Genomic DNA, 15,020 nt, shown 5'->3' on the forward strand with positions numbered 1-15,020 from the left:
TGCCTTACCTGCCAGTTTTCCATGGATTTCTAGAGCAGGGTTTCCCAAACTTGGGTCTCCAAAAAAACAGCTGGACTGCAATTCCCATCATCCCTAGCTAGCAGGACCAGTGGTCAGGGATGATGGGAATTGTAGTCTAGCTGGAGACCCAAGTTTGGGGAAGCCTGTTCTAGACAGACCAGTTGTGTTCTTTTTATTCATAATGTTATATGTTTTGGGGGACCCACCCCCTAAATCCTAGAAATTAAGAAACTATAGGGCTTTATTTCACCCAGGTCAAAGACCCAGTTTGGCACCAGCCAATGGACTCTCCAATGTTCTATTTGTCCTGGAAGCATTCAAGTTCTTGACCGGCCTTTTGGGGGATTAAAAAAAAATATGTGTAGAATTGCACTAGACTAGAGAGTCACTGGTGTGCATTGAAAGCACTGCTGTATTTTCGGGTGGTTCCATTGCACTTCCAAAAATGACAGGTCTCCCAGGTCTGCTATTAAACAGAATGATGAATGAACACACAAACAGAAGACAGCAACACACCAGTTCCAAAACAGACATTTTAATCTTGGTGAAGCACCACTTAGAAATTGTATCCTTACAAAACTTTTTTTATTTAAATAAAAAGGCCAAGGTGCTCTCATTGGAACTCTGTACAAAATATACAGTATCAAACACTTGTTTCCAAATGGTTGCACAGTACTTAAATGAGGTGGAGAAAAGACCCCTTTTTAAATCGTCTGGCAGGACTGCAAGATGGGGAAATAGCAGGCTTTCTCCCTCCCCTTTCCAAACCGATCTGCATACTCAGTGCACCACGGAAATAATAATATTAACAACAATAATAACAGCAAAAATAACAAGGAGAAAATGGCAAGCGGTGCTGCCTCTAGATACTATCACATGAGCACAAGGGGCGTCGCAGTGCATCCCTCGCCTAAGATTTGCTTAAGATAAATCGCTTCCTCTGTGACCCAGCTTGCGGTGTTGTGTTCTATACACACATCTAGTCTCTGAATTCTGTCCGGAGCTGGCTGGAAAGGGACTTTGTCATATCCAAAGCCTTCCAGTCCGCTGCAAGTTTCAATGTGTGGCAGGGAGGGCCAACTGCTGTTAGACACCCAACTCTCATAGAATGGCCAATGGTCAGGAACGGATAGGAATTGCAGCCCAAGAATATCTGGGCAGCACCACAGTCCTGCCTTAAAACTATCTTCCATAACTGCCTCACGTCTCTTTTTCAGAACAGTAATTTTGCCACCAGCACAAACACATCTTTAGGTGTCTTGGACGATTCGCACATGACAGAGCTAATCTGTCATTCATACTTTCCTTTCCGATTCCCTTTAATATACACAAGAGCTTCTTAAAAAAAAAAGATCTTAAGTCCACAAACAGTACCAAGAACTGCTTTGAAAACTTGCACAAAAATAAAGTACCAAATTTGAAGCCTTTAATAAAAAAAAATAGATCTGAAGGCAGCAGCAACTCCTTATAAAGGCCAAGCTGTCACATTTCTAAAATGTGGTAGTTTAAGCCGCAAAAAACCCAAACTTTTAAGTACAGGAGCCATGTCCCCACTGACGTTATGGAGAAACCAGGACTTTTCAAACCTGTCTTCTATTTTTTTTAAAAAAAAACAGGAAGGAAACTCTTTTTAAAAAAAAAATGTATCAAGTGGTCCCCATTAGAATTAAGCATGGGTCATTGTTATCACAGAAAGCAGGTGAAATGGTAAAGTTATTTCCAAGGCTGATTCTCTTCTGATGGTGACGGGTGGAGGCCACCAAGACTGAATGCTTCACAAATCTCCAGCCTAAAAAGGAAAGGAAAAACCTGCCGCACTTAGAAAAGTAGCACATCAGGGGGAAATAGAACCATGGTGTGCTAGCTTTCTATGTGCGGTGATACTTTGCATCCATACGTATTGTTGTATGGACGGCGTATTCAGTAACTCAGAAAATTGGGCTTCCACCTCACCTGCATGGTTTGAGCAAGTGAATTTGGCAAGAAAGGCATCAAAAAAAGAAAAGGAACCAGAGTCGGGTAGGTAGCATGGCACCTCCCATGAGTGAAATTCATCTACAGGAAAAGGAAACCCATGAAATGCAGCCCTTTCTGCAATGCCAGTGGGGGAGGCAGGACTCCCGAAAGGTGCTGCTCATCACTTTTTGGAGGCCTCAAGAAAGCAGGAAGAAGCAGCAGCTGCTAGTACAGCAACAGCTCCTGCCTCCATGCTGAAGGATCCGTTCCTCTCTTCCACCCACCCACCAGTCTTGCCTGCTGCCTCAACAAGCAAATCAACAGAACTGCAGGCCCAATCCACAATTTGTGGCAAACCAAGGTTTTTACTGCAAACGTGATGATCTGGGCTGCTTTCTTCCACCCCATTGGGAGAAACAAACTGATGATTCTGGGCATAGCATTATGTCTTGAACTATGGAATAGCGGTCTTTTTTTCCACTCAAGCAAACCCCCGAGAGGTAAGCTATGAACAAACCTCAGGTGCTGACCGTGGTTGGTTTTTGAACAAAACAAACCATAGTTCTTGACCTGGACATAGGCTTGGATCCAGTGCTAGTCCAATTCAAAGCCAAGCCACTGAAATTAATGGACTTAAGTCCATTTATTTCAATGAATCTACTCTGACTTAGTTGGCAAGAATGTTGAGCCAGGGATCACGGTTTGTTCCTCTCCTTGCAACAGCAAGGGGTAGCAGAGCAGCTAAAATCAATGTGTTCACAATGAACCATTAGCTATTGTTCACCAAGGTGAGCAAATAGGGCCAGTGGTCACAGCTGAAGTTCACTGCCCTCTTATGCCCCTGGACCAGTAATGCTGAATTCACTCTTTTTGTCATGGGTGTTGAGGCAGCAGGAAGGAGAATGAACTACAAACTGCCAAGCAAAATCTTTTCTCTCCAGCACCCAAACTGGCAATTGCTTAAGAATTGTCTCTGGACCATTTCAGAATAGACGGAAGTCTCATGGTTTGAAAGGGATCCAGGGATCCACACCTCCTTTTTTCTCGCTGGCCCTCTGAGCAGTGCCAGGCAGCTTTTCCTTTCCCACAATGCCCCTGACCTGCTGTCACTCTGGAGCACTGTGGGAAATTTAGAGGGTGACAGCTGTCTGTCACTGCGGCCAGCTATACTTGCTGGTGCTCACCAACACAAGAGGAGGCCCACCAGCAGCAAGCAGACCAAGGGCTTCCTCAAACCTGGACCTCAACCCTGAACTGAGGAGTTTTTAAAGACCAGTAGCCAGCTGCCTCCTTCAGCAGCAAGCGCAGTGTGCTTTGGTGCCGGGAGGAAGAGCACAGAAGCCATCTTGTGAACTTTAGGTCCTGTTCCCATGTTCCTCCTTTGACATGGCTGCCACCACAAACTACCACACTATGCCAAGGTTTCCTGAAGACATGTGGAGCCCTGTGGTATTTGGTGGGCTCCACGCCACCAGAGGAATATCTGGAGAGAGTCCTCATCAGCCTCTCCAAAGCATGGAGATTGGGCCTGGGAGATGCCCAGGACCATGGAACATAGCTATGCTTTCAGGCACCTTGCTAATGGGGTTCCAATCTGCCAGCAGGATGACCCAATTTGACATTATCTCACTCTTCCCACCCACACCAAACACACACACTCACTCACTCATCCACCTCCAACCAGCCTTTCTTATAGTCCTGCAAAATCTCGAGGTAATATTGCCACTCTGGTTCACTGTCATATTGCACCGCGTAAACTGTCTTCAGAGGGTTCTTGTGGTATTTGTGAATCCGCACCACCAATCCTGGGTACCACGCTTCTGTCTTGTCCTTCTCCTCGTACAAGTGCCTGATCCGCTTGCCAACAAGGTCCGGATACTGAGGGGGCAAAGCGTAGGCCTTCGTACCACCCGGTGCCCGGTGCCTGAACCTCTTCAGGAGCACTGAAGGCTGCTTTCTCCTCTTCTTGCGGGCAGCTTTTGGGGCTGGTGGCCCCTGGATATCTCGAAGGGCGTTCTGGAATTTGATGTGGACCATAGATTTCTTACAGTGATGGAGACCCTTTGAGGTACTGGCTGTTTTCCTGTCATCTGATTTGGCCAGCTTCACCTTAAGAGCCCCGGGGAGTTTAAGGGCTGGCAAAAGCTGCTCCGCAGTTTTAGGGTGAAGCGGCAGTCCTTTGGTCTTCAAGGCCACAGTGGCAGAGTCTTTCTCAGGCTGCAACTTTGCTCCCTTTAATGCAGCATCCCTTTGGATAGAAGGTGAGGAGGGTCCCTGAGACATATCATCATCTATTTGATGGCGGGTCTTGGAGGGCAAACAAGAAGCCAATCTATATTTTTTGCCTTGCTTATGCTTCCTTGCGAAGTGTTGGGTGAGAGACTGGGCTGTCATACCCTGTAAACATCTGGTTGCATCTGTTGACTTCAAGACGTCTGGTGATAAAGCTTCAGTGTCCATCTTTGGGCTCTCCTCTGCAAGATCACCTGTGGAAACAGAAAATTAATAATAAACGTTCAGCCAAATTAGTGTCTGCGCCCTCAACAGACAACCATCCATCGCAGTCCTATAACCTGATCAGAAAATACACAGCCTTCACTCAGAAGATGCAACAGACTCTCACCTGGACTCCCCCAGTAGGTGGGACTGTAGATAAAAAGGTAAAAGACCCCTGGATGGTTAAGTCCAGTCAAAGGTGACTATGGGATTGCGGTGCCCATCTCGCTTTCAGGCCGAGGGAGACAGTTTGTCCACAGACAGCTTTCCAGGTCATGTGGCCAGCATGACTAAACCGCTTCTGGCCCAATGGAACACCGTGACAGAAGCCAGAGCGCATGGAAACGCCGTTTACCTTCCCGCCGCAGCGGTACCTATTTATCTACTTGCACTGGCATGCTTTCGAACTGCTAGGTTGGCAGGAGCTGGGACAGAACAACGGGAGCTCACCCCGTCACAGAGATTCGAACCACTGACCTTCTAATCGGGAAGCCCAAGAGGCTCAGTGGTTTAGACCACAGTGCCCCCCATGACCCTAGGTGGGACTGTACACCTGATCTAGCTCCTGCAAGGATCCTCTTAAGCCATGGAGAGGGAAGAAGGTCAACTGGAGTACATTGGACAATTTGCAATGGAATACTGGTTTCCTTGCAAAGAAACTGGGGGTCAAGTGAATCTTGTTCTTGAGCACACAGCTGGGGAACCTGGAGCTCTCCAGATGTTGCTGAACTCCACACTCTCAACAGCTCTAGCCAGCTTGGCCAATGGTCAGGGTTTGATAAGAGTTGTGGCCCAGCAAATACAGTGGTGCCTCGCAAGACAAAAAGAATCCGTTCTGTGATTCTCTTCGTCTAGCGCAGGGGTCTGCAACCTTTAAGACAAAAAGAGCCACTTGGACCCGTTTCCGAAGGAAAAAAAAACTGGGAGCCGCAAAACCCATCAATAAAAAATAACTTTTTGTCACTTTTTTATTATTTCTTTGTTTGACCCCTCAGAATTACTCCTCCTCATAGAAATAAACGTTAAATCAACAAGTTACCTTTTTGTGTGTGTGTTCTTCACTCCCCTTCAAAACAGTGACCAGCGTACATGCCCCCTTTCAATGCAGTGACCAGCGTACATGCCCCTTACAATGTAGCAGGCAGGCGGGCGGGAAGGTGACGTTGGGACAGTGCGTGACTAACGCATGCACTGCCCCCATGCGACACCACAGCCAGAACAGCGCCCGCCACAGTGGGGAGTGTCGGGGCGCACAATGCGCCTCCTCCCCTCGCTAGTATCTGCCCTGGAGCCACGGCAAAGGTGTAAAAGAGCCACATGCGGCTCCGGAGCCGCGGGTTGCAGACCCCTGGTCTAGCGGTTTTTTCATCTTGCGAAGCAAGCCCATTGAAGGTTTAGCGGATTAGCACTATTAGTGGCTTTTAACGGCTTATCTGCTGATCGGATCAGCTGATAAGCGGCTTAGCGGCTTAGAAAAAGGGGGGGAGGGGGGAAAACCAGCAGGAACTCGCAAGACATTGTCGTCTTGTGAAGCAAGCCCATAGGAAATTCGTTTTGCGAAGCACCTCCAAAACGGAAAACTCTTTCGTCTAGCGAGTTTTCCGTCTTGCGAGGCATTCGTCTTGCGGGGCACCACTGTACCTGGGATGGCCACTAATTCCCCATCCACGTTCGTAAGCAAGAGTGCAGACTCCAGGATAACAGCATCACTGCAGCCTTTTGAAATCTCCATCACAGAGGTGGCACCCATTGATGCCCACACTTGCAGTGCTCATGTCAGGTGGCAGAGGAACCAACCCCCACAGCGGATTGCCAGGAAAGAATAAGACAAGCAAAAGTTCTTACCATGTGCTTTTTATTCAAAATTCACAGAGAGAGGCTTAGGAATGCTGCCTCCAGGAATAATGGCGTTGTCCCGAGTGAGTCTCCACCCTTCCGTCTCTCCCACTTACTCATGCATCATCACTACAGGTGCTGAAAAAGGCCCTCTGCCTTTGAGCTCTTTGCTCTCCTACTTTCAATGCTTGCCAGGTTCGGGGGGCAGTAGGAATGCTTTCCAAAAGGACTGTGTGTGCCAGCTGTCATCCCCCCGCTTGGTGCTTCTTCCTCCTCCTCCTCCTCCTCTCCCACTATTTCCCAGCTTTCCCCCTCATCTGCCTCTGAGCTGTGTTCTTGCTCAAACACCTGTTGTAATTCTGAACTGTCTTCTTCTTCTCTGGAAGGGACAGGCTTGGGAGGTGATCTCCACCATTCCTCCTCTGCCCAGTCCCTGATATATAATGCTTTAGGACAGCTTATCACCACTTGCATTTTCCAATTGATTTCTTCAGCACCCTTCGCCTGCTGAGCGACGAGGCGACTGGCGCACACATGCCGAGGTGGCTGCAAGCCGACCATCTCTGCTCCAGGCAATTCACACAGGAACAGCGAGGTTCAAAGTATGTTTTCAAGCAAGGCTGGCATCGTCATCTGGCACCTTGGGACAGCTGCCGCAGCCCCAGCCCCTTGGGACAGGGCCCACCACAGCCTGCTCAGGGACACCCCCACAACAAGGTTGGCCATGCACTACCATTCAAAATTTCACAAAGCGCCAGAGTAGCATCATTCCAGGGCAGACGGTGGGGCACGTCTTTCTCTTAAGGGCTGCATTGCCTTGAGGGTAATCTGCCAGGGGCAGCTGGTTGGCAGAGGGTGAGGCCAAAGGCAGGCAGGAATCTGCTTTTCTGACTTCTTCCACCAGCCCCTTCTCTCTCTCTCTCTCTCTCTCTCTCTCTCTCTCTCTCTCTCTCTCTCTGACACCTTGAACCAAGATGCCTTGAACCCAGCCACTAGTCCATTTAACTCTGATCAGTGATGAATCACTACAGTGTTAGGACTGGGGTGTGTGTGTGTATTTTTCAGCACTCGCTACCTTTGAAGCTAAAACTTCCCACTACCCCTGCCTATTGGGTCATGCTGCCTGGGGCTAATGGGAGCTGGAATCCAGCAACATTAAGAGTACACCCATCCCAGTGCTAGGGGTTTCGCCATCCCAGTGCTAGGGATCAAAGCCAGGGTCCTTCAGCAAGCAAAGCATAGGCTCTACTACATAGGGTAAGTGCAGGGGGGACATTTGGCCCTCCAGTTGTTGCTGAACTACAAACCCCACCATTCCTGGTAGGGGTTGCAACTCCCATCAGCTCCAGCCAGCATACCTGCTGGTCGGGGATTATGGGAGTTGGGAGTCCAAGCACCCCTGGAGGTCCAGAGGCCGGGGCCACCAGCTGGTCTCCACCACTATAAGCAGCTGTACACCACATAAACCCACACAAAGAACAGATACCTACTTGGAGGTATGCAGGACAGCCTGTGAAGTGGGACCTGGAAAAAAATAAAGTTACGCAAAATCATCTGGTGTGTTAGTGAAAGGGTCAGTCATAAAGTTGGCTGGCACTGGGTGTTTGGTTGGAGCTAATCTAAGGGTGACAACCCCCTCTGCAAAAAAAGACTGTGCCCTCTCTCTCTCCAAATATATACATACAATGGAACCTCGGTTTTTGAGCATCTTGGGAGCAGAACGATTCGGAAGCTGAACGCCAAAAACCCGGAAGTAATCCCTTCCGTTTTCGAACGTGCCTCAGAAGTCAAACAGCTTCCGAGGCGCATTTTTCATATTTTTTCCCCATTGACTTGGCAGCCAGCCCATTGATCCTTGGTTTTCAAATGTTTCGGAAGTCGAGCGGTCTTCCAGAACCTTGTAAACAGAGGTTCCACTGTACACACATTAGGCTGCCATTGCACACCCCCTGTGTGAGGAGTTGTAGTGCCTGGATTTGTCATGAGGAGGGGGGACAGGCTTGGAAGAGCCGTGAGGCTATGGGGGATCCAAGGAGCTCTTAGGGGATGCAGCGTTCACATGAAGTGTAATGCGGGGTGCTAGGATCGGTGAGCAGCACAAATAGGGCCACCAGCCCCTAATAGCCTCCCCCACACACACACGTGGATATAGACAGCTGTCTTTTACAAGGTCAGATTGTCCACTTAGCCCAGTATTGCTTGCTCTGGCTGGCAACAGCTCTCCAGGGGCTCAGGCAGACGTCTTTCCTATCAGCCGCTTCTTTGATCCCTTAGCTGGGGACTGAACCTGGCACCTCCACCATGAGCCTCGGGGATATTATTCAACACTTTGCGGAAAGGCAAAAAAGCCCACCGGGCTCACGGCGGCGTCTTTGGACCCTTGGTATAATGGGAGGAAAACAGATTCAGAAACCACCGGCGGGGGGGTGGGGGAGGCACGGCCATGCTGCAACCGGGGCTCTCCACGAGAACCAGGTATCCCGACGGTGGCAGAGCCCATTCTGCCCCTGCAGGCTGCTTGGGCATGATTTTCACCTGCATCCCCAAGGCTAGGGAGCAGACGGAATATCCTGGTGTGCAGTGGGTGTTGCATTCAATAACTTTCTGACTGTAGGAAGAAGAAGAAGAGTTTGGATTTCATATCCCGCTTTATCACTACCCGAAGGAATCTCAAAGCAGCTAACATTCTCCTTTCCCTTCCTCCCCCACAACAAACACTCTGTGAGTTGAGTGGGGGTAAGAGACTTCAGAGAAGTGTGACTGGCCCAAGGTCACCCAGCAGCAGCATGAGGAGGAGCAAGGGAAGCGAACCCGGTTCACCAGATTACAAGTCCACAGCTCTTAACCACTACACCACATTGGCTTCCTCGGAAGGTGGTGGGCTTTCCTAGGTGGTTTTTAAGCAGAGGTTGGATAGCCATCTGTCATGGATGCTTTAGTGGAGATTCTTGCATTGCATGGATTGGACTAAAAAAAAAAAAGAAGGTAAAGGTAAAGGACCCCTGGACCTTCCCGCCACAGCAGTACAGGTTTATCTACTTGCACTGGTATGCTTTCGAAATGCTAGGTTGGCAGGAGCTGGGACAGAGCAACAGGAGCTCCCTCCATCACGGGGATTCAAACTGCTGACCTTCCAATCGGCAAGCCCAAGAGGCTCAGTGGTTTAGACCACAGCACCACCCGCCTCCTTTCCAACTCCATCTACAATTCTATGGTTTTATAATTCTGACAGGTAGAAATGTTTCTCTTTAGGTAAAGGTAAGGTAAAGGACCCCTGGATGGTTAAGTCCAGTCAAAGGTGACTATGGGGTTGTGGAACTCCACTGAGCCTCTTGGGCTTGCTGATCGGAAAGCTGGCGGTTCGAATCCCTGTGACGAGGTGAGCTCCTGTTACTCTGTCCCAGCTCCTGCCAACCTAGCAGTTCAAAAGCACACCAGTGCAACTAGATAAATAGATACCACTGCGGCGGGAAGGTAAACAGCGTTTCCATGCGCTCTGGCTTCCGTCATGGTGTTCCATTGCAACAGAAGCCGTTTAGTCATGCTGGCCACATGGCCCAGAAAGCTGTCGGTGGACAAATGCCGGCTCCCTCGGCCTGTTTCTATTTTTTCCAGCTCAAGGATGTGCGTATGCATATGCACACACAGAGATTTCCCCCTTCCCCTAACAATTTCACCATTCCTTCTGCTGACCTCCCTGAAGCCTAAACCTGCTCCATTCTGCCCTATCCAAATCAAGAGGCTGGAATGGTCCGAGATATTTGCACCCACACCCCACCAGATTCTGAACTAGACAAGAGCTCCCATCCTACACGTCACATTCACAGTCATGCAAATGCCTAGACTTCACAAGAATAGCATCCATGCCAAACGAGAAGCAGCTGAGCGCAGGCACGAAAACCCAAGAGTACAGCAGAGATATCATTTTGCTTCAGGGTAGAGGTAGAGAGGGTAGAGAGAGCTCCTTGCTGAAAAGCAGGTTGCATGCCACCGTTAGCTGCACTTACCAAGCTGTTGCTTGACGCAGTCGTGCCAGTGGAGGTTCAGAAGGTCTGGGTAGATATCGGGCAGCTGTTTCAAGGCCAGCAGTTTCAGCATCCGGGAGGTGCAACTCTTTAGCTCCAGCTCCCTCAGCAGCCTCTCCTCAGATAAGGTTGTGGGACGTAGCTCCACCCTGTGGTCCTGCAGCACATGGTCAACAGAGGAGCTGGACAGGTTGGGGAAGAGGGTCTCCTTCACCACGTGGATGGGGATGAAGATGGTGCCCGCTCGGATCACGTGAGGAAAGGGGCACCTGCGAGTAAACAGGATGGCCTCCAGCTGAGACAGCAGTTTGTTAAGGAACAGCGCCATGTCCTTGAAAGCCAGCCAGATCTCCTTGCCCTTGGAAGGCGTCGGAGCTTCAGAAAACTTCGAGCCGTTCTTGTGCTTCGCTGACCCTACTGCCTTCCCTTGGCGATCCCCTTTGGACTTGGTCTTCTCCAGCCACTCCTTGAGCAGCTCTGGAGCGGAGGTAGACACGGAGCAGGAAATGATGGCGCAGATCGAAGTATGCAAGGCAGTGAAATGCTGCCTGGGGGAATGTTGCTTATCGGGCAATTCACTGCTGGTGGAAAGCGAGGCACCGGTCTCTTCCAGGGCAGGAGACGCAGCAGGTGCACTAGGAGGTGGGGCTTTTGAAGCATCTGGCAGCTTAACATTAAAGCAATTCTGTGGCAAGAGGTGAGTTTCGGGCTGAGTCACCGCCTGCTGAAGGCTTTGCTGAACCGGAGACGTGTTTTGCTGAGTCGCCGCGTGTGGGAGGCTTTGCTGAACTGGAGGCGTGTTTTGCTGAGTCGCTGAATAGGGGAGGCTTTGCTGAACCGGAGGCGTGTTTTGCTGAGTCGCTGCATAGGGAAGGCTTTGCTGAACCGGAGGCGTGTTTTGCTGAGTCGCCACTTGCAGGAGGCTTTGCTGAACTAGTGGGTTGCTTTGCAGATCTATTGCTTGTCCAGAGCCTTCTCGCAATGTAGAGACATCACTGGCCTTAACAAACACATGGGAGCTCGGCTGCAAGGAGGAAGAGTCTTGTTGCACTGCACAACCTCGCCCAGCTGCATGCGACTTTTGGATTTTGAATTTTTTGTACAAGAATGCCGAAGAGCTGTGAAAACTGCTCTTTCCCGCAGGGCCACTTTTCCCGGCCAACTCTGCCATTTGCACATTAGACTCCTGCACAATCTCCTGCCTCTTAGGCAAAGTCTCGCTCGCCTCCTTCCCTTTGCTCTCTGAACTTTCCCTTTCAACAGCCTCCATCTTCCCAGGTGACCTCTGAAGACTGGGCACTTCTGCCAAGCCTTCTGTTTTAAAGCTGAGATCCAGGGCATGGTCTTCTCTGGCCTCAGCACTGCCATTTATACAAGCTGGTGGGGCCTGGTGACTGGGCGCAGGTCCACTGGGAGGCAAGCATTTGACCCGGCAGCTCTCCCAAGTCCCAGCATAATCTTCACGCCCTCTCACAACCCCAGCACAGTTTCTGCTTGGCTCCCTTTTAGCAACTTTTGCCATCATATCACAAACGGTTTCTTTCCTTCCGGGCAGCGGTGCCTGAGACACTTCCCCTGACCGTCCAGGGTCTGGCTGCGGTGGGCTCTGAACTTCCATGCATTTGCCTGAGTTACCAAAAGAAGTCTCCTGGGTTTGACAGCTTTTAGAGAGCGAAATCTCTGCTGACTCGGAATCAGCCAGGTAACGTTGGTAAGGCGCCAAGCTAAAGACGTTGTTGATAACCGGCATAGGAGGGGAAGAAGAGGGATGGGGTTCCTCGGGTCTTTTAGCACCCCTTCCTTTGTCCTCTGATGGCTGCAGCATACTTGGGAATGAGGAACCGGAATCCTCAAGGATGTTTTGGAGGAGATCTCCTTTAACGCAGGAGTCATGGGACGCAACTGGACTGTCCGAAATCACTATGCATTTCCCCGATTCAGTTTTGCAAGCCCAGAGGTTCCTTTTCTTGGCTTCAGGTATTAAAGCGGACCTTCTGGGTGCATCACAGAGTTCCTCTCCCTTAGCGTTGGCCTCTTCCGAATGGCTCAGACCCGCTCTGCAGGCAGCCTCTTGCATGGACCGAAACCGACTAAGGAAGCCAGGCAATCTGTCTGCAGGGTGGTGCATCTGCGAAGGCTGGCGTTGAGGAGTTGCCCATTGACTTGGAATGTTCTCATTGCTTAGCTTGGCAACGTGATCGCCCTCGCGACAATCCGGAAGGCCATCTCTGCTGGGGAAAGAGCCACAATACGAAGCCTTCTCCGACAGGGTGCAGCTAGAGATGGGAGCCTCGTGCACCAAGTCTGCTTTGGTCCTCGCGTTTGGTTGGGGCTCATGTTCCCGAAAAGGCTGGTGGCTGGGCGGGGTTGCCGCAGGAGGAGGACCAAGTGATCTGTAGATATAGCTGTCCAAGTGACTAGGATAATAACTCTGCGGTGTTAAGTACGATCCTGGGAGAAGCTGGGGATCTTCGCGGCCTGGAGAGGCAAAGCCTTTGCAGGCTGGCAGAGCAAAGAGGGAATTGGGTTTTTCCGCCTGCACACAGCTCTGGTGGTACAACAGCATCTGTTCGTGTGAAGTCAGTGGGTAGGAAGTGAGCGGGTAACATGCAGGTGACCTCTCTTGATACATCAGGTTCTGGGGATTGGCCAGTGGGCTGGTAGCAGGAGGTAGCTTTGACCAGGCATGTTTGCGAGGACTTCCGCCATGAGTCTCAGGGATATTCGGCGGGCTGTGGTATGTGGCCTGGCATTTCTCAAACACTTTGCGGAATGGCGAAAAGCCAACAGGGCTCACAGAAGTGTCTTTGGACCCTTGGTGGGACGGCAGGTAACCCGATTCAGAAACCACCGATTTGGGGGGCACGGCTGTGCCGCAACCAGCCCTCTCCAAGTGAACCGGGTGTCCAGACGGTGGCAGAGCCCATTCTGCTCCCGCCGGCTGCTTGGGCATGCTCTCTACCTGCATCCCCAAGGCTAGGGAGCCTTTCGGGCTGTAGCCGGACTCGGGGCAGTAACTGTGGTTCCGGTACACCGGTTTCGGCACCGCCAGAGTCGAGAAACCTGCCGCTGTTCGGGGAGAATGCTGTGCCGGGTAGCTGTGCACCCAGGCCTGCTGAGCGAGTCCTGTATGGCCCATGTAGTTGGCCAGCTTCTCCTGAGCAGTCATGCACTTGCTGCCAGCCTTCTCGTGCCCGGAAATTTGACCCCGTGCCCCAAAACTTTCTGCTTCCTGTCTGTACAGCATGCACAGGGCTTTGTCTGTCCTCGGGGGGTGGCTGGCCGCAGCCCCCGTGCAGTGGGCGTAGGTCTCGGTGGGAGTCCAGGGAGACAAAGACTTGGGCCCTTCGTGGCATTGAAGCGGGTAGGCAAAGCATGATCCCTTGTAGCTGTAATGGTTGTCTGAGGTGTAGCCAGGCAGGGCGCTCGACCGGCACAAACCCGACGAGAGAACATGGCCTGCCTCCACCTCCAGTCGAGGGTGCTTGCTGTAACTCAGGGCCCCGAGTGGCTCCAAACGTCGCTTCTCAGCCATTACACTGCCCTCACCACCTCCGGTCTTGGAGAGTCACTCTGGATTCTCTGCAAGGGGACGAAAGAAAAGGCAAACAATCAGGGATCCAAGCCTACCACACTGTTTTCTTTGCTCGCATGGCAGTCATCTGTACACCAAGGCTCTCCAGATGTTGATGGACCACAATTCCCATCTTCATCCCTGGCCATGCTGGCTGGGGCCCAGGAGAGCTGTAGCCCCAAAATACTTGGAAGCCATCAGCGTTACCTATCCCTACATAGCTGGTGCTTCTTTCTTGCAAGTGGGTGATGCCATTTTAGAGACACAAGCAACAGCACTCACAGCCTCAACCTCAGAAACAGAGGGAATTACCGTATTTTTCGCTCTATAAGACTCACTTTTTCTCTCCTAAAAAGCAAGGGGAAATGTCTGCGCGTCTTATGGAGTGAATGCAGGCTGCGCAGCTATCCCAGAAGTCAGAACAGTGAGAGGGATCGCTGCTTTCGCTGCGCAGTGATCCCTCTTGCTATTATGGCTTCTGTGATTCAGAATATTTTTTTCTTGTTTTCCTCCTCCAAAAACTAGGTGCGTCTTATGGTCTGGTGCGTCTTATAGAGTGAAAAATACAGTGTGTTGTCTCCCTGTTTGACTATGTAAAACATTGGGGGTATATAACCTATTGCAAATAGAGTTCTCTGGTTATGTCACCAAACTGGGAAAATCATGAGAGAAGGAGAAAATTCTCTCTTGCATTTTTCCCACTCCATTCCAGATTTCATACACCACAGTCATCTTCATCTTCTTCTTCTTCTTTTGAACTGAAAAGGTTGCAGATAGATCTGACATCTTTCCAGCAGAGGGCACACAGAGCCAGCTGCTCAGGAACTGAAAGAGGAAATCCCCTTTTCACTACAATATAACAGAGGAATTGCTTGGCTATCTACCAAGCTCCTGTGGTTTTTTTAACCTGGCAGTATTTTGTATAGAAAACATTTATCGAGGAAGATTAGTTTTTAAAAGGGGGGAGGAATCAATCATAAATGTACACATTCATTTCATCTTTCATAATTTCATTCTGCTTTATTTCCCATAGCCCCCCAAGGGGCAAAAGTATTAAGTAGGGTGACAAAGTCCCCTACAGTAAACCTGCTCAGATTCATCTGGCATGATCC

The 15,020-nt window shown here is 50.4% G+C and overlaps 1 protein-coding gene across 2 annotated transcripts in view; it reads right to left on the reverse strand.

Moving 5' to 3' along the window:
• Nucleotides 1–540: 540 nt before the first annotated feature.
• The window catches only part of LOC308572795 (uncharacterized protein C15orf39 homolog), a 43,273-nt gene continuing 28,793 nt past the window's right edge, over nucleotides 541–15,020 (reverse strand). The window contains exons 2-4 of one of the 2 annotated variants that reach the window (XM_081169188.1): nucleotides 10,317–13,916; nucleotides 7,800–7,833; nucleotides 4,323–4,463 (exon numbers count right to left, since the gene is read on the reverse strand). In XM_081169188.1, the coding sequence (XP_081025314.1) occupies nucleotides 4,460–4,463; nucleotides 7,800–7,833; nucleotides 10,317–13,869 (3,591 nt within the window). In that variant the 5' untranslated portion in view covers nucleotides 13,870–13,916 and the 3' untranslated portion in view covers nucleotides 4,323–4,459. Of the gene's footprint in view, nucleotides 4,464–7,799; nucleotides 7,834–10,316; nucleotides 13,917–15,020 lie in introns of both variants that reach the window. The other variant, XM_081169187.1, reaches the window with a different exon arrangement.

This window comes from Podarcis bocagei (genome assembly GCF_964188305.1).
Source record: "Podarcis bocagei genome assembly, chromosome: 14".
Taxonomy (NCBI): Eukaryota; Metazoa; Chordata; class Lepidosauria; order Squamata; family Lacertidae; genus Podarcis; species Podarcis bocagei.